This window comes from Ciconia boyciana, chromosome 20, assembly GCF_034638445.1.
Source record: "Ciconia boyciana chromosome 20, ASM3463844v1, whole genome shotgun sequence".
NCBI lineage: Eukaryota > Metazoa > Chordata > Aves > Ciconiiformes > Ciconiidae > Ciconia > Ciconia boyciana.
This window is the reverse complement of record NC_132953.1, coordinates 3468546-3487677: the sequence shown is the minus strand read 5'-3', so window position 1 is coordinate 3487677 and position 19132 is coordinate 3468546. Positions and strand designations below refer to the sequence as shown.

The 19132-nt window shown below is 42.5% G+C and overlaps 1 protein-coding gene across 1 annotated transcript in view; it reads left to right on the top strand.

The window, feature by feature from the left end:
• The first annotated feature begins 297 nt into the window (after nucleotides 1–297).
• The window catches only part of NCAPD3 (non-SMC condensin II complex subunit D3), a 29723-nt gene continuing 10888 nt past the window's right edge, over nucleotides 298–19132 (top strand). The window contains exons 1-22 of the mRNA XM_072884598.1: nucleotides 298–459; nucleotides 722–876; nucleotides 1902–2064; nucleotides 2892–3064; nucleotides 3915–4091; nucleotides 4531–4592; nucleotides 4840–4927; nucleotides 6242–6375; nucleotides 7089–7161; nucleotides 7777–7902; nucleotides 8089–8341; nucleotides 8877–8939; nucleotides 9114–9197; nucleotides 11938–12011; nucleotides 12958–13092; nucleotides 13851–14071; nucleotides 15543–15734; nucleotides 16078–16175; nucleotides 16306–16421; nucleotides 17898–18005; nucleotides 18532–18646; nucleotides 18742–18849. Of these exons, the coding sequence (XP_072740699.1) occupies nucleotides 399–459; nucleotides 722–876; nucleotides 1902–2064; nucleotides 2892–3064; nucleotides 3915–4091; nucleotides 4531–4592; nucleotides 4840–4927; nucleotides 6242–6375; nucleotides 7089–7161; nucleotides 7777–7902; nucleotides 8089–8341; nucleotides 8877–8939; nucleotides 9114–9197; nucleotides 11938–12011; nucleotides 12958–13092; nucleotides 13851–14071; nucleotides 15543–15734; nucleotides 16078–16175; nucleotides 16306–16421; nucleotides 17898–18005; nucleotides 18532–18646; nucleotides 18742–18849 (2779 nt within the window). The 5' untranslated portion in view covers nucleotides 298–398. The remainder of the gene's footprint in view (nucleotides 460–721; nucleotides 877–1901; nucleotides 2065–2891; nucleotides 3065–3914; nucleotides 4092–4530; nucleotides 4593–4839; nucleotides 4928–6241; nucleotides 6376–7088; nucleotides 7162–7776; nucleotides 7903–8088; nucleotides 8342–8876; nucleotides 8940–9113; nucleotides 9198–11937; nucleotides 12012–12957; nucleotides 13093–13850; nucleotides 14072–15542; nucleotides 15735–16077; nucleotides 16176–16305; nucleotides 16422–17897; nucleotides 18006–18531; nucleotides 18647–18741; nucleotides 18850–19132) is intronic.

The following is a 19132-nucleotide window of genomic DNA, read 5'->3' as shown; positions in this document are numbered from 1 at the left end:
CGGGGAGGGCGGCGGCGGCGGCGGCGGCGGGGCCCTGCGGCCCGGCGCCTCCCCGGCTGCCGCTGGAGGGAGCCCGGGGCGGGCGGGCGCGCGCGGCCGCGCAGGCCCCCCCCACGCGCGAGCGCTGGCCCCGCCTCGCCGCGCGAGCGACGGCGCCGTCCCGGGCCGGGCCGGGCCGCGCACCGCGCATGCGCCTCCCGGCCGGAGCCGGGGCCGCGGCGCGCTCCCCCGCCCTCCTCCCTCCCTCCGCCACGACGCGCAGGCGCCGCCCGCCCCCCTCGCAGCGCCGCCTTCCGGTCGGCTGCTTCCGGGAGGCCGGCGGGCGCCGCGCGGGGATTGGCTGCGGCCCGCGGGAGCGCGCCATTGGGCGGTTCGAAAGGGCCGGTGGCGGCGGCGGGATGGCGGCGGCGGAGCTGTCGCGCGCCCTGGAGGGGTGGCGGTTGCGTGACGTCGGCGCAGGTGCGGCGCGGTGCGGGGGCCGTGAGGGGCAGCCAGGGGCCGTGAGGGGCAGCCGCGGGTGCGTCCTTCCCGTGGAGGCGGGGGTGAGGGTGACGGCAGCCGGCGGGGGGGCCCTCAGCTGAACCTGCCCGCCGGGGCCCTGGGGGCCCGGTGTCCCTGCTCCGCCCGGTTTATGCCGTGTTGGCTTTGAAGTGTTCTTTGGGGCGAAACTTGCGCGTTCTGGAAGAAACTTGGCGTCTGATCGCAACTCCTTTCCTCTCAGTCTGGGCGGACACCGTCTGGGAGCTGGATTTCACAGAGACCGAACCGCTGGACGCCAGGATAGCGGAGGAGATCGCGGGAGATGGGCTCGATGCTTTCACCTGCCTGTACCGGTCTCTGTCGGCCTTTGCTGGGGAGGACGGCGGGAGCAGAGAGGTAAGGCCGGTTACACCTTAACGAGGGCGCAGGCCCTGTGCTTGTCCGTTCTGCAAGTCTGCCCTGCCTTGAAATTTGCAGAAGAGTCTCAGACTGCACGAAGCGCTTCTTCTCATGTGTGCCCGAATGCTTCAGAGGGAAGCTATTCCCAGGTTTTAAAAATACCTTTATAATCTAATCTAATATAAATTATGTATAGTGTTAAACATTATAACATTTATGTATAGTGTTAAACATTATAACATTATTAAAACATACTTTTAAAAATGTATAATATATATAGGGGGTGGTTGCAGTGGCAACTGTTAAAATGTGAATTAGTAGCTATGTGAGATGTGAATTAGTGCTATGAATTAGTAGCTGTGTGGAATGTGAATCAGTAGTGTCGTGGTTTAGCCCCAGTCGGCAATTAAGCACCACACAACCGCTTGCTCACCCTCCCCCTCGGTGGGATGGGGGAGAGAATCGGGAGAGCAAAAGTGAGAAAACGCATGGGTTGAGATAAGAACGGTTTAATAATTGGAACAACAACAAAATAATAATGAATTTTAATGAGAAGGAAAACAACAAAAGAGTGAGAGAGGCACAAAACCTAGGAAAAAAACTAGTGATACAACCACTCACCACCCACCGACCGATCCCAGCCGGTCCCTGAGCAGCGATTGCTGCCCCCTGGCCAACTCCCCCCAGTTTCTATACTGGGCATGACGCCATATGGTATGGAATAGCCCTGCAGCCAGTTTGGATCAACTGTCCTGGCTGTGCCCCCTCCCAGCTTCTCGTGCACCCGGCAGAGCATGGGAAGATGAAAAGTCCTTCGCTAGTGTGAACGCTACTTAGCAACAACTAAAACATCAGTGTGTTACCAATATTATTCTCATACTAAAATCCAAAACACAGCACTATACCAGCTACTAGGAAGAAAATTAACTCTATCCCAGCCAAAACCAAGACAAGTAGCTATGTATGGTAGAGAGCTACGTTGTTATGGGATTTCTGACTGTTACCCGCGTATTTTGCCTCAGAATATCTGGACCTTGTTTGCTGAAAACAACTTATCTCATAACGCTCTCGTGGCTGTGTTGCATCACTTTGTCCAAGCCGGCCAGCATAAAAGAGCTAACGCACAGCAGAGGGTCTACGCTCTTCATGCGGCTGGGTTGTACTTCTTACTGCTGGAAATCCCAGGTGAGTGAAGGGATGCACCTCTTTATTGTTGGATAAAACATTGCTCGGGCAAAATCTGCTTTCTCTTATTTTTAAGAATTCCAGGTGGAACAAGCGATGGCTTTTGAACTGTTCGCTTGAACTCCCTGAAATCCTTGGGGATCGAACTCAACCACGGTGTTGAGTGCTGAAGAGCTGTTATGCTCTGACAGCAGCTTGGTCTCCTGTCATAAAGTGGCTTGATGGTCTCGGTCCGCGTCTGCATTGCCATGCATCTTAGTAGTTCTGTGACAAGGTTGACAGAGGAGTCTGTGTGGTACACAGAGCTGGAACCACACATACCCCTCTGGTTTGACAATATGCAGTGAAGGCAGAAGCTTATTCCTGTTACTGCTCTGTAACTAGAGGGAGTTTCACTGTGCAGTGCTTTTGGACAGGTTCATTTCTGAAAACAAAAGTATTTGTTTAAAATAACCAGCAGCTGGAGTTTTCTAGCAGGTTGATTCACAGCAGTATCCTTTGGTATTCAAGGCTAATACGTACCTTAAGTTCTGCTGATTTTTGTTGTGCAGCACATTACCAGCTAGAAGGGGTCGGTCAGCTGGTGATCCTGCTGGAGAATGTCATCGCTGATCACATCTCATCCTGATGCAGTTTGGCTTTGTTCAGATAATTCTTTCTTCTTCTCCTGAACTTTCTTAGGCTCCCAGGGCAATGCCTTTGTCCTGGCCATCTATTTGGCTGTCAAAGGAAATGGAGAGATGGCCAGATGACTCGATGCTCTTGCTGCATTTTGTCTGGAAGATGGTCTTTTCTGACTCTGGTCTGATGTTTTCTTTTCTGGGCAGGCAGCGTAGCTAACCAGCTGTTCCATCAAGTGATGTTTGATAAATGTCTTCACACCCTGACAAAAAGTTGGCCTCAAGAACCAGATATGATGAGGAAAAGAAAGAAGATGCATGCTCAAAGCTCTCAGACCAATGCAAGAAGAAATAGAAAGAAAGGAAAACCATGCAGGAATGTAAGATGTTTGTGTAATCTCTTCAGACATAAATCTCTATTAATAAGCAAATTGTTGGCAAGCTATTTCACTTCTAGGTCAGTGTGATACTCTTCCTCTTTTTTGCCCTTTTTTAAATTCTTAACCTTTCATTCAGCAGTTCAGCTCTGCTCTTGATCCTCTACCTATTATTAGGAATTTCAGAGGTCTGATGATTCAACATTAGCTGCTGTTTCCTGGCTGCTGACTAATAGAAAAAATGTAGCTTACTTCTCTGTGGCATATTGTTAGAAAGCTCACTAGCAGAGGGAGAAACTAATCTATATCAGCTTCTTCAAGAGACCTTCAAGTTAGTATGTGACCAGCTTGCAAATGACGTTTGAGTTTCCTTGCCAACTTACTGATGGGGAGTTAAGGGCTAAATGCTTTGGTTAGCTGTACTCAGCTGCAAGTTCTAACATTTATATGATTTTTTTTTTTTAACGGAACTGAGGATTACGCATCAGAAATCCTGAGAGAACATCGGTGCCCAGGGTCATGATAAGCAAGGGAAGAAGGGCATAGGCACAATGGGAGTTACTTGAGATGAGTCGCCAAGTGTCATGTTCTGATGGACTTTCTCCTTCAAAACAAGAATAGTCTGTGCTGGAGCTTTCTTTTTTTGTACACAACTTTCCTCTTTCTGTCTGTTGTTTTGGGTTTTTTGCCACAGTTAAGTGTGTTAATTCATCTGAAAGAAAAGATGTAGAATTTTGGATGTGAAATCATGTAGGATCTGGCCTGAGAACTCTGTGAAGCACCAAAATGTGCGGAAGAGATCAGCCGGTGCTGTGGGACAGGATGGTGCTTTTTCTCTTTTCTACCAATATAGATGGAAGAGACGTTGGAAGAGGAGGAGGAGGAAGAGGATTGTGAAAATGTTTACTTTTCAACGGATGATCTTCTTCAAGTTCGCAACTCAATCTTCCTGCTTTTGAAAAACTTCTTAAGACTTCTATCTAAGTTCTCTCTAAAAGAAAAACCTCAATGTGTGCAGAACTGCCTGCAGGTAATAAGATTCAACTCAAGGCACTTATTTCCCCTAACTTGTGTCCCCTAACACAAACTTTTGGTGGATGCAGAGCGCTCCATAGCCGCGGGAGTGATGGCAGCCCTGCCTTTCATAAACTGGTCCCCTGATTAGACTGTCCTGTGTCAATCTTGGGGCAGGGTGCCTGCTCCATGTCTGTCTCTTAAGGCTTAGCACTTGCTAGCTAGTGCCAGCCAGGCAGTTCGTGTTTTGTTCAGAGGTGCTTACCCCTCGCTGTACCCGTGGGGAAGACGCATGGTACTGAGCCTCTGGGCTTTGGGGTCTGCTTGTGTTCTGCCTCAAGGGAGGTACTGTGACTTGAAAGTTAGACTCAAGTTCTCTGTGGTCTGACATCCAAGCAGACCTGCACGCCTTCCCCTCATGTGAATTAGCTAAGCTTGACTGTGTTTCCTTGCAGGTCTTTGTTGAAATGACAAACTTTGAGCCAGCGGTACACGAGTTCGAGTTTTCAGCAGCAATGTGAGCAAATAATTCTTAACATTTGTACGGCGCTTTGAACAAGTAAAGCGCTCAGTGCTTGTGTTGTTGTTATCCTGTTTATACAAAAGTGAAAGCAGTGATTTCTTTCGCTAAAGATAATTAGAACATGTTCCACCTAGCTAACAGGAAACAATGTTTTCCAGTCAATGAGCACGTTTAGTTGTAATAGTTGTAGTAAATGTCTCTCAGATGAGAGATGAAGACATCTCTGCCTTCTTTTGCTTAGGAATGTTAACAAAGCCAAGTGCGTTCCTGAGCTGGCCTATCATGGACTGCGATTACTGTCTTCCCCTCTACATGGTACAGAAGATAAGGTAAAAGTTGGACAAAATCTTTAGAATTCTCACTGCTGTATTGAAAAGGAGTAGCTGTTTCTTTCTTTCTCTGCACATCATTTTCCCTTGTCTTTGCTGAGTCGGAGGCAAGATGCTTTCGTCCACCCCAGTCCTTATTTACTTTGACTTGTATGATGATGCATTTCATGGTCACTGAATTCTGTGCTCTAGTGACTCTTGTGGCAAACGAATCAAAAACAGAGGATAGCTACAGTGGCATTAGATCTCTATATCTTAAAAAAGAGAATTCCGGGTTACTGCCTTTGCCTGGAGTTTTCTTGTTTCCTGCTAGGTGGAGCTCCAGCACTGCTTGGTAGCGTGCTGTGGCTTTGGGTTGTGCAGCAGTGAAGCATGATGGGGAAGTGTTATGCGCAGATGACGGTAAGCAGGGCTGATTGTCATTCAGAGAATATTCTGTCATCATGGAACATCCAGTTCTACCAGAAATGTGTCTGCAGCTTTACATATTTATTTTGCTAAATTGTGAAGCACACTGTGTCATCTCCCACTTATCTATGTGCTGCTCCTATGGATGGGGCTTTCGAATGTTGGGTGTGACCATGCTGCTGTGTTTGAGAGTCTCTGTAAACCCATCTGAACTAGTTCTGAGCTAGCAAACCAGGGTGTTAGCGGCTGTCTAGTCAGGAAAGCCTGGAACTTAGTAAATGCTAACCTGACGTATACCTGAGTGTCTGCCCAGCTTTGGCAGCCTTAGACCTGTGTGTTTCAACCTCCTTTGTTTCTCAGTGCAGCACAGGCTTTTCAGAATTGTTGATGTTTGTGGTATCAAGAAGATGTAGTAGCTCCCCTTCTCAGACCTGCCTCATCCTCCCTGCCTCTCCTGTTTGACTGCTCCGTGAATGTCAGGGTAATGAGGCATGCAGTAGTCCCAAACGTGTGGCAGGGAGGAAGCTCCAAAAGTTGAAGTGCACATGGCGGTAAAAACATGCATTTAGTTTAAGATGTCTTCTGTGCAAAAAACAATGAATTTCCTCAAATTCCAAATGTCTGCTGAATTGAAGTCCACTGCTTTGGAGGAGATCTGTTGATGTTGTCAGGACGCCCTTCCTAGGCCTTACTGGACTTGTATGAGAACATCACAGCTAGGAAAGATGTTGTGTGTATTAATGGGTCGTCTTTGAATTGTTCTGCTAGGAGTCATATTCTGACAGGTGCTATTATTTGGATCTAAGCTTGTTTGGTTCAGAATTATTTCATAAACCTGGTCAGAATACTTATCCATGGGCTCCAGTTGCTACTGAAATGAACTTGAAATTAACCTTTTCTTTCCAGATTCTTCGTTGTGTCTTCCAGCGAACCCTCAATGTCATTCTTATGCTGGAAAGTGGTCCAGGTTCCAGACACTCAGTCCTTGCAATCACATCAGCTGTGATCAGTGCCAGGAATCAGGCTATAAAATTCATCAGGTGAAGTACAGAGCTCTGGCACTACCCTTCCTGGGTATGTCTGCTCTTTCTTCTGGCATGCCTTTGCTTTACTGTTTAGTTGATAAAGGGATGAGACAAACTGGCACTGATTTTGAAGTCGTTTGTGCAAATGAAGTTTAATTAAAATGTCTGTAATGGGAATTTACTGGAGGGGAAAGAAGGTTCTGTTTGACAGAAAAGTGGCAGTGAGTGGAAGGGATCTCCCTTCTGTATTTTGCTTTGTGTCAGTTTTTCAGGTTTTGTAATTTACTACAAAGTATTGTAAAGAAGATAAAAGATGAATGTGGAGCTCGCTTCTCCTTAGTTCTTTGCTTTCTCCTGCTTAAAGATATGTTTGGCCTATGTTTATTATTCCCTGGGTGTGGGGATCCATGTTGTTGGACAGTGTGGTTTGTGCAGAGATCCCCAGACAGCATATAGTAAGTAGATTGAGAATGAAGAAGCTTTTCATGTTGTCCTTCTACTTGTAGAAAGGTATTGGAAGAAACGTTTTCTGCCTGCAAAGCCAGGTTAATGTAGAAAGTAAGTAGGTCTGCTCTCTGACCATATCCTGTTGCACTAGTGCTCGTGATTCCAGAACGCGGACTTTTCTTGACTTTTGAAATGCATTCCAAAAGGAATGTCCTTGACTTGATTTTTGCTCTGTTATAAAACCAGCCTTATTAAAATTTGCTGCTTTTTCTTCTGTGCAGTTCTGTAGTAGATGAGCTGAAAGAAGTTGTTTTTCCTGTTCTTCGAATATTACTGCAACATATCTGTACCAAGGTATGCTGAGCTTTGTTGCATCTTAAGCTGAAGAATTCATGTGTGGATACATCGCAGTATTTGTAATGGTTAGGAAATCCATTTTCACAATGTTTTGTAAGGAGTGAAAAGATTTTAGTCATTTGCAAACTTCTTGACAGCCTGATTGTGTTTTATGTTGATCTTTATTGGAGTTTTCAGACATCTTAAAAATAGTGTCACACTCTAGGAGAATACTGAGGGTGAACGCTTCCCCCCTCATTCACAATTGATTGTACCCTACTTTTGACTTTTCCAAAATTTGCAGTTGCTTTTACCACTGTTTTGGTAGAGGAAAATGAGGATTGTGAGAGCTCTTTGCTTAGCTAACTATCTGAAGACTGCCACGTAGAAATACTGCCTCTGGATTTAATCTAAGCTCCCCCTTTGCCTTGGGGAATTTGCTGTGTGACTGTGGGTGAGTGCTGAAGTAGTGACCAAGGAAGCGGTGATTGTTCTCCCAATCCAGTCCTTGCTGAATGTGACTGTATCGCCTCATTAAATAAAAAAATATTTATCTTGAGCCCTAAAATGCCATTCTGGCTTCTAGAGCAGAACATTGAAATATCATACCGTGCGACTGCCCTTGTTTTTCAGGTGCCAGATAAGGCTGATTATCGCACATATGCTGCACAGGCCTTGGTGAATTTGCTGAATAAACTCCCTTCTATAGAGTTTGCTGACTTCATCGCTTGGCTTTATAAATACTCACGCAACACTAAAGTAAGTACCTCTCCTTGATGTTCCAGGGTTCAGATACAGCAGCATTTTGAAGATTAAGGGTCCAATATCAGTACTGAATAGAATTGTTGTTATTGCTGGTACCCAAAAGCGAGTAAACTGAGTAGGCAATGCTTGTGTCTTTGCTTAAATTAACAGAGCACCTTGTGTGCTTTTTCTTCCGAACAGATTGCCTACAGAGTGTTCGCTCTTGATGTAGCGTTAGCTTTGTTGGATGTGCCAGAGAGGAACTTGGACAGCTCCTTGTCCCTGGATCACCAGAATTTTCTAAAGCATAAGTTTCTAGTACAGGTCATGGTGTTTGGCCGGTGTTCAGACAAAGCACCCGTGGTCCGTAGCAAAGCTTTAAGCAGCTTTGCCCACTGTCTCGAAATGAAAGCTGCTGCTACCTTGGAGAGTATACAGGACTTACTACAAAGCTGTAAGTATTATGGATAAATTGGATAGACAGTGAAAATATTTCTTGAACGTTCTGGGGGATAATTACTGGGAGATAGGAGAACTAGTTGTCAGGAACTTAAAAATCTACACGTAGTGTCCTTGTGTATTGTGTCATAATGAGAAGTAATAGATGAGTCTTGATACTCATGAAGCCTTATATTTGGAAGGGATTCTCATATATCGGTTCTAAATAGATTCCTCCATGAGATACCTTTGAAGGATATTTACAGACGACTGAAATTGCTCATTGGGAAAAAAAAAAACCAAAACCCCAAACGGTTGATTCTTGCCTGAGGGTTGATTAAATCTGGAGTTGCCTTTTGCTTCTGCTAAGTTGTTTTGTTCGTGATTGGCATTCTGAACTCCCTCAGGTGTGGTAAAGGCCAGATGGCACAATTCAGAAGTATGCATGTAGCATCCTACGGTTAGATTACTTGCCTGGAAAAATTTGGAATGACAGAATATCCAGAATTAAAATACTTCATTTAATTTCTTTTTTTATTTCTTTTTGGCAGCCTCTGACCATACAGTCTTGGAAGCAAACACAAACACTGCGAGTTTGATAGTCAGTGCAGAAGGTATGGAGTCATTCTCTTATAGTAAGTCTCAGGCTTTTCTTGGCATGCCATTTTCTAAAAATATGCATATCTGTAAAACCTAGGGCATGCATGAGGCTCTCTGTTTAACAGTGAACTATCTTGCTGGGTGAGCATATGCCTTTTTTATTCTTAAACTTTTAACTTTCCTTTCAGCTATGTCCAACCATCCACTGAAGACCTTACCGACTTTCAAAACTATCGAGTTGATGGACAGCAGCAATACTGCTGTGCTTGACGGTACGTCAAAATGATACTAGCCTTTTTAGATATCTTTTCAAAACCTTAATTGAAATTAGACTTTCTGAAGTGTATTCATTGTCCATTTTTCAAAGAAAGTGGAGAGAGCTTTCTGTAGAGCTGTTAAAAAACACTTATGGGTGATGAAGGGGGTGGAAGTGCCAGCCATAAAGAAATACTATTTCCACTCAAGTCTGAAAAATACATTTAATCTTGAAATACTGATGTTCATTTGTACTAATGTGGTGGTGACACTTGTTGAAAAGCAGGTAATTTATTCTTTCCAAAAAGGATGGTAATTGATGTGGGATATAATACTTGTAACTCCATAAATTTAAGGGTAATTAAATCTCTTGCTCCAGTGCACAAGGAACTAATGTATTTTTGCTACATAAAACACAGCCCCTTTGACTAGCACTGTTATGTAGGGAAGAACTCGCTTCTCTGTAGCATCAGGTATTGGCTGGAGTTGAAAGCAAAGTGTGAGGTTAAATGGACTGATGCAGAATGGCAAGCAGCTAGTTCTAATTTGTTGATAGCATGAAATCAGCATGTGAGTTGGCTTTTGTGGCCACGATGTTCCTTCTTTGAATCTCTTCCTTTCTTTTCCTCTTCCACGTAAAAGCTTTTCTTCCTAACCTTTAGGCCTCTGCCAGTATCTTTGCTTTCAGTTCTTGCTGTTCACCTCTCTTGAACTGCTGACAATTCAATTTGCTGCTTACTTCACCTCCTGCATTTGTGTCTTTGTTACACGTCTCGTGCTACTCTTCACATGGGATCTCTCTCCCTATCTCCATGAGCCAGGCTCCAATCTTCTCCATTGAAAGCTTTCTTTTAAAACATTTTGCTGATAAATTTCGTTAATCTGCTCTCTCAGACAGAAACGTCCTTCAGGCCACTTAAGGTATTGTGTATTCCCTGTTTAGTTGCAGACTCCTTGTGGCAGAGGATGCCTGGTTTTGTATCTGATACCTAACTGAGCATACACTTGGCAAAACAAATTAAAGAAAGGATTGGATGAAAAAGGACTGTCTGGAGCTCAAGAGGATGGCTGAAATACAGGGCGCTCGAGTCAGTCAAGGTGCATTAGTAAAGCTGTCTGGCAGACGCTTGTGTTTGGCTTATGCCTGTGCTAATTTTGCACTTCTATGAAGACCAAGCAGCTCATATTTTAGAAGCGAAATGAATCTTAGCTGAGGATAGTCAGAACGTGCTAAATGCACAAGGGCAAAGATAAGAAGGGTAGGGATAATCTGCAGGGTGAAGTATGCACTGCAGAATTACCACTGCCCAACAGTATACAAACATTCTGTTCCCTTGATACTTCTCAGCCATTTAGAACTCGGCTTTTTGTTTCGTTGGGGTTTTTTTTTCCTCCTTTTCTCTGTCACTGTGAGTAAAATCAATGTCAATTGGCAAAGTGTGATTCTTTTAGCAGATTTGGTCACCTTCACAAGAGCTGGACTATTTTAATGGCAAAATCTTGCAATAAAAAGGTTCTGTGCTTTTTCTGTCAAGCTGTTCCCGGGAGGAAGGTGCAATTGCAGTTAGCTGCCCATTAGGAAAGCACAGATCCAAGTCCCTTTGCTAAACATTTATTTTCAAACTACTTTTGATTAGTTCCTTGTGACTAATCCTATTTCTTAATGGCAACAGAGTGGATCCCCACATGAATCCCTCTAAGTAACAGATCTCTGAATTTGGGAAAAATTTATATTTGGGAAATCTTACTTAATGCTGTGAGAAATCTAACAAACAGCAATAAATAGAAACCTTAAAAGCAATGGTAAAATCCTTGAAATCAGTATTGCCAGCTTGTCAATAGTCCATTTGAATGATTCAAAAGGTGAGAAATAATTGATTGTGGCTCTGTGTATTCAGTTGTGTGTCATTTAATAAACTATCATCTTGATTATGTAGTTTTCCTGAGAACGTGCAGGAATAAGTATGACTATGGCTATGAAAAGTAAAATTTGAGGCCTAACAGGACTTTCAAGGAGGGGAGCTGCATTCTGGTTTCCTTGTAGACTCTTGGGTTCCTCATTGCAGCTGCCATTCTGCAGCCTCAAGGAATTCAGTCAGTTCATATGTGGAGTAATTTCTTCTCTGTAAAACACAGCAGTTCATATATTAATACTTTCTACTGTGTGGAGCTCTGGGACATGACTCACAAAAGGTTGTAGGCATTTTAAGCTCTTGGCATACAAGTCTGTTAACCTATCTTGGGTCTGCGTTGGATCCATTTGTCTGTGGTCTGCCCTCAACGTGCTTTTCCCACAGATGGCAGGGTTACCTGTGCTACAGACTTTTGTTAGAACTGTGTGTGATTCATCTGATGAGCTTTCAAACTGTGAAGGCAGCCTAACATCTTTTATGTACAAAAATAAATAGGTCAGAAATTGCAGATTTTTATTTTTTCTTTTTGCTGCATGTATCAAATGCTTTGGTATATCACTTTTTTTGTGATATGCCCTAAGATACATTTTCAAATGAAAGAACTTGGGAAAATGGTTGGTTGGTTTGTTTGTTTCCGTCTGGCTTCTACCTCATTCTGAATTATTTTGGGTGGTTTTTGTTGTGCTTTGTTCAGTCCTCTCTTGCCCTCTGAAAGTCTCAGGCAACAAATTGTTGCTCAGTTGAGTTCAGAGCTGTATTCCGCCTTACTGCTGCACAGTGTCCAGTGCGTTAGTGCTGCTAAATGGTGGTGTGGGTAACTTCTTTTTATCATGGTTTTGGATAGGAAAAGAAGTCATGGCCATGCTGAGACTGAGAGCTGGGGATGAGAAAACCAACGTGAGGAAATCTGCTCTCCAGGTACAGTGTTTTTTGCATGCTTCCTTGTTCTCAGTGATTACCCAGAATGCTGTTAAAATAAATAATTAGGCCATAGTGCTGCAGCGAACTGTATGTAACTTTGCCCACCTGTAGCTTCTTGCTATTCCTGCAGAGTGCCTACAGGCCCTAAAAAGGTCTTGTTTACTAGTTCCTGATAAGTAAATAATGCAAGCATGATGATGGAAAATTTTTCTAGTACTCTTGCTGGCATTCTCTTATTCCGTCATTTAGAAAGAGAGGCTCTTTTCAAATGTCAATAGGCATTTCAATTAAGCAACTTCCTTATAAACTGAAGCATATTAGCTGCTTAGTTTGTTTTGACCTTGTTAACAAAGAGATTAGGTTATATCCAGCCTCCTTTTGAGGTATGCATTGCTTTGCTTGTTGCTTGATTATTATTTTTTTTTAAATGAAGTCATTAGCTTTTAAAGAGATACTCTTCAATGAAAATTCCATCGTTTTAAAAAATATGCATCTGCTGTTGACTGCCTTCCTCTGTTAGTCCTCTTCACCCCAACTCTTCCCCCTCAGTTCACACACTGGTTTGAGCTTCTCAAGTTAAGGCTTTACAATTGTTTTGGTTTCATGCTTTTTTGATTAAAAAAAAAAAAAAATCCCCTCTTCCTTATTACCAGATAAAAGACATGGTTCATACAAGACACACATTATTTTCAAGGGGAAATTGTGACAATCACTCTATCCAAATGCTGTTATAAAATTGGAATGACTGAAAAGATGCTTTCTGTTTCATGCTACATCTCTGGTTGTGCCCAGTACTCTTAAATTGTTAATGTGATGTTTCACTCCCAGTGAGATAAATTAATCTCTAGTTAAAGTTGGTAGGGGGTAGATTGTATTTTTGATTTGCTATGCAATGCACATGGCCTGTATTCCCAACAAAGTTATGCTGGTATTTGACTTCCAGGTTTTTATGAACATCCTGAAGCACAAAGTGATCCCTTGTACTGCAGAAGATTTGTCCACACTTCAAGATCGTTGCCGGGACCCTGCTGTTTCTGTGCGGAAGCAGGCCTTGCAGTCTATAACAGAGCTCCTTGTGGTGAGAAAAAGATATCTTGAATTCTTATGCAGACCTGAGATGAGCAAACTGTGGGTTAAAAGAAGGAGGGAACAGACAAATCTGGTACACCTCAGTTGTTCATTCAGTGAATTTCATTTTATGACTGCTTTAATTTTTTTTTTTATTACCTTTTGACTTGGAAGTCATGACTCATTCTTATACATACTTGTGTTTTATGTAGGATGCTTCCAACTGTTGGAAACATTTATTTTCCTGGCTGTTGATTTATGTGTCACGGAGAAAATGTTTATGTTGCTGGCCTTCTCAAGTTAAAAAAAAAAAATCTGAATCACTTTACTAAGATGTAATGTGTAGATGATAGCACTGCAATATTTTTCCTCCTTTTTCTATTTATTCACAAAGGGTTAGTAACTTAGGCTTGGAGCATAGGGTTTATATTCAGCAAAACTTTTTTAGTGTTAAATCATCTGCTGTACAGCTTTACTGCGATACTGTTATAATTATTTATAGGGTTTCAAAACAAAGTATTACAGTGCTTTAGCAGAAGCAGCAGGTAGCTTGATCATAGATATGGTGTCAAGGAGATACAAGTTCCCTTGTCCCATATGGTGCCACGTTGCAGTGCTAGTTGAGCAGTATGCTGGGGTTTATTAAAATTTATTTTTAAAGTTAGGGGTTGAATCTGGAGATTACTAGGCCTTTGCTGATCTTACCCATGCATATAGGATCCTGTAATGATTTAAAAATGTTTCTAATACAACGTGTGTTTCTCTCAGTCTCAGCACAATAACGTTCTAGTGCAGAAGGCCTGGTTAAATGGAGTGGTGCCTGTTGTGATGGATACTGAAAGTTCTGTCCAAGAAAAGGCTTTGGATTGCCTTGATCAGCTCTTGTTGCAACATATCAAATATTATAATAAATTCAGGAGTGAAGATGGAAAGCAGGCTCTAGCGTGGGATCTTCTTACCCTCTTGACTTCAGAAAGCCAGGAGCTGAAGTAAGTGCATTTTTCCTTTCCTTGTGGGCTCTGATGGCTTTTCCATAACAGCCCTTTGTTCGATGAGTTGGATGTTTTTGCCTTTACTATGTTAGCATTTAGGGACAAAATCCAGAATTTTTTTTACTTTTAATCCTGTTAGAATACACAACTCTTCCTTCACAGAAGGCAATTGCCTATTGACTGGAGGACTAAGATAAGAGTATGAGTTCATACTCTCAGCGCTCTCATTCACTGTGTGGCCACAGACCATTAGGTATCATAGTTTACATATTGTTTAAATGCATGTTCCGTCTATTGTGCAAGGACAAGAAACTAAATTTATTGGTTGTGGGTTTTTTTTAAGCTATTTGAATTCCTTGCTTGAAACAGTTGGTGTAAGTGCATATTACTGCTAGATGGAAACTATCATGTTGTGAGGGGCTTGTGGTGCTCTGCCAGTTCCTGGGACAGAGGAGCAGTTGAGCATGGACAAGTTGGCAGTTGGTCAGAAGCGTGCAGTTTTCCTTTGTGTCAAGTATTTTCACTTGCTGCTCTTGTTACCTGTGCTCTCTCCCTGAACTCAAGTGTTCATATACAGGAGTGTTGCATGCTGTTCTTGATGTGTTGATAGCAGCATGAATATTTAAGTCAAATGGAGGTGTTCTGATGACAGAAGTAAGAGAGGATATATAAAGAAAGGAGAACATCGCCTTTTATTAATTCTGATGTACAATATGTTACTTGTCTTATGACAAATAGAATTATTCTGCCTTTTGCAGAATGCTGTGGGAAGAAGCAGAAGAAATGGGATGACACACAGTATGACAAGGACACAACATTGATTAAAGACAGCTGTATGTTTATTAGTCAACAGGGCATAATAGCTCAGAAATAGAAAATGAGGTACTGGTTGTGCTGCCTTGCCAATCTGTGAAACTGTCAATGTTCTAATTTGGGCTATTTTATAACATAGTTTGCAGATTCATGGCACCTTCTTCATGACCTTAGAGTACCTTGCAGCTTGATAAATCTCAGAACTCTTTCAATGTGAAGTAGGTAACTAGGGTTAAATAGAAAAATGAGCAAGTTACGGTGCCTTAACATTGCTGTATCCTGTCCCATTATGGGTATTAAATAACAACTACTAGAAAGTCTTTGTTACAGATTGCTGAAATTATATTTTCTTGATGTGTTATGGTATCAGTTGGACCTTCTGTCTTACTGACACAGAGCACTACATCCATGCTTGTATGCCAGGTCTGTAGTGCATCAGGATTATGAACTAAAAGACTCAAAATATTGCTAGTACAACACGTAGTAGAAATCCCTACGTATTCTGAGTAGTGGGAATGCCAAGCGATAGCAGCTTTGTTGTGTTGCCCAGCGTGTCCTGGACAGTGATGTTGGATTTTACTGCCAGTGTCTAAGACCAAGTGTTTTGTTTACTCCTCCTTTAACTTTTTTCTTTTCTTTTCTTTCTTCCTTCTAGCCGTTACTTGAACAAAGCTTTTCATATGTGGTCCAGGCAGAATAAGTTCAACTCCACTTTCATTAATAATGTCATGTCTCACGTGGAAACAGAGCATGCTGCACCAGCTTGGATGTTACTTGCTAAGGTGGCAGGTTCTTCACCCAAGCTGGATTATTCCAAGATCATTGAATCCTGGGACAATGTCAGCAGGTATGTGTGTGCTTTGAACTCCATCCTCCATTCTGCAGGAAAGAGATGGGGGTGAAGAGGAGGAACAAAGCAAGTGAGCACTTTCTGTCCTTCCACAGGCAGATTGCTGTTTAGCTGCTTAGATGACAGTTCTTTACTCAGGCAATCGGTTCTGCAGCTAGGAGCCAAGCAATGGCCCGCAGATTTGTGCAGTAACCAACGCTTACCTTAAGCTTTTTGAGTTTTCATTTGGTTTGACAGGTCTGCCTTAATAATGCATAACCCAGATGAAAGGATTTTTCTACTGTGATTTGATGTTGTTCCTTAGTGTTAATGTTAGTTTGTCTGCTCTACAATTTTTCAGGCAGCAGAACATGAGCACTGATACTACAGGGCACATACTGTGTGTCATCGGTCATGTTGCAAAGCACCTCCCTAAAAGCATCTGTGAGAGGCTGATTGGTGAGTGGCCCTGAGAAACTGCAGAGGGGAAGGCAGGGTTCCTGCCTCCCGTCTTAACGGTTATTTCTTCTCCATAAGGAGTTGATAAGCTTAGAAAATGCTCATTTTATGTGTGTGATCTCGTTTTCAGACAATATCAAGTGCTGGCTGAGGGAGTCTCAGTGTCCCTTGGAGGTGATCAGCCCAGCTGTGGAAACTCTGCAGAAGCTCTGCCATGCCTATGCAGATGTGCCGGAGGAGGCACAGGTGTCACTTAAAAAACATCTTTTAAAATAACTTGTTTGACACTTAGGAGGGCTGGCTCTTGAAGGCAGCTTCTGTCTCCAGTCTGTAGGTTGATTAGCTCTTTAAACAAAGAGGATCTGACTCCAGCAACTTGAGTCTCTTCTGCTTAGCTCTCTTACTTGCTTTACTGCAGTTGTGCTGCAGAGCATCCTGTGGCAAAGGATGGACTTGTAAGAAATCTTCTTTCTTCAGAAGGATTTTCCCTGCCCCCCCCCCCCCCCCCCCCCAATACCTTGCATTTGCCTTCTGTCAAAGTTTACAGAATTGCTAAAGGAGACCTATTACTGTGCCTTTATGATATCAGCTATTTCTCAGGCTTGGTCCAGTTCGAAGCTATAGGCTTATACAATAAGCTCTGATTATTCTATATCAGAGCTGCCGTAGATACACATATTTTCTAGACCTCCTTCATGGGACCAAACAGGGAGTTAATAACGCATCATTTGCACATTTCTCTTTTCTGCCCCGATTTGTTTCATGCCGTAGCTTTGTTCCGCTCCTGTAGTGAGAAGGTCAGCTATCTTTTGCTGGTAAAATAGAGCTCTCAGCCTGAGCACAGTTGCAAAGAAGCTAAAACTGATCCAGGTCTCTCTTGCTAATGATTTTCTTGCTAATGATTTCTCTTTGTGTATGTTTTATATTTCTCTTTCAGTATTGATGACAGCTATTTTATAATAGGCATCCCAATAAAGTTTAGTAAATAGTATGCAAAACTGCACACCCTGTGCTTCAGAAGCCAGTGTGGATTGATGGTTTCTGGGTTTTTTTGGTTTTTTTTTGTTTTTTGGTTGTGGTTTTTTTTTTCTAAATTGACAGTTGGAAAATCCTCCCTTGTAGGTATAGTCATCACAATATGTTGGCTTACAACCAAATGCAGATGTTCCTGTACCTTGGTCGCTTTAGCAGTTCTAACAGCTTAGCTGCCATACATATATGTATTTGGTTTCTTATGTTACCAGTTTTAGATGGTAGAAAAAGAGAAATGATGCTTTATTTTCATCACAGTCTGGTTAGACAATTAGTAGCTTTTTTTTGTTTCCCCCTCCACCCCTTGGAATTTGCATCGTGTTTTCATTTGAATGGAACTGCATTTTCCAAACAACATGTAAAAATTCACACAGACAATCTCAAATACATGAAACATTCGCCTAAATCTTTTTTGTTTAAATCTGTGTGATTTCTGTAATGAAGTAAACTTATGTCTGTGGATCATTAAAAGCCAGATTCTCCAAGGTGTTTTGACACTTGCATACATCCTTTGATGTGTAGGAAGAATTTTAAAGCTCTAAGGCACTGTCTGATTGATTTCAATAGGACCTAGATTATTAAAAGCATATAAGGACTTTCAGATTAGGTATTCATGTGTGGACAGATATTACAGCTACATTTTGTTTAATTAATAAAGTGCCGAATTATTTTTGTTTAATTATGGAACAGGAGCTGCTCAACCAGGTGTGTGGAGACTTAGTATCCACCTGTGAAAGCCATATTTCAAATATAGTCCTGAAAGAGGATGGAGCAGAGCAGCTGCAAGAAGATCTCTTGGTAAGTTTGGTTCCCCTTCACAGATTGGTCAAAGGATGACCGTGTACTTGAAACTGGTGTTCCTTAAAGTTCACGCCAATAACTGTGTTACATACACGCCCTGTGTGTAAGCTTATAATGAAATCTGGTATTTATGGGCCTGGGAGCATACAACACTTTTGTACATCAGCAATTGCTTTAACGATATGATACCTCATGTATTTTTAATAAAATGACATGTTTTTTCTTTGCTTTTCCACTCATACTTCTTAGATGAGCTGTCTGGGAAATAAGTCTGTAAAATGCATAGAATGTTTTGAGGAGTATTTCAATATTATTAGTAGATGTGGGGGGGTTATAGCATATTAAACACGCACACACACCATTTCTGTTTCAAAGCTTCACGTTCTGTTCTCTAGCCCCTGTCTTCTTGAAAGGACTGAGGGAATTTTAAGTTGTTTTTGGAGAAGTACCATACCGACCCCTGCTGACTTAATTTGCAGCTCAGCCATTGCCTTTTGACTGCAGTGTTGCTTTATCTCTGTAGGTGAGACACCTCTTCATCTTGGGTGAGGCTGCACAGCTGTGTCCAGCCAAAGTGGAGAAACGCATTTTTCTTTTGGTTCAGTCCATTCTGGCTTCTTCTGTCAACGAGGACCAATGTGAGGCGTTCTCCTTACTGCCTTTAGTTTTGCATTTACAGACTATACTGTTTACCGGAAAAGCATGTTTTCATTCCTGACCTGTTCTTTCTTAGTGTCTAGTTCTGCAGATGGTGAGGAAACTCCAGCTTCTCAGCCACTGTCCCAATTCAGAGGGTCAGTCATGCCTCCAGTGGTCAGAGCTCATGCATTCATTACTCTAGGTAAGTGCCATACTGCAGTAGAAGCGTGCCCTTGTGTATGCAATTCTCAGCCTTTCTGGTTAAAGTTCTGCTCAAAAGCTGTGTCAGTCGTAACAGATAGCCACAGTGCTCAACGTTTGCATGGCCTCAGCTCATAGCTTTTAGCAATGCAAATATCCATGGTAACAAGTTGCACAAACCATAAAAATACTGCCATCTATGTGACTGCTTCTCAAGGTGGTTAATGCATTAATAGTGATTAATAACTAGCAACGTCCTTCAGAATTGTACTGTCCTTGTACTC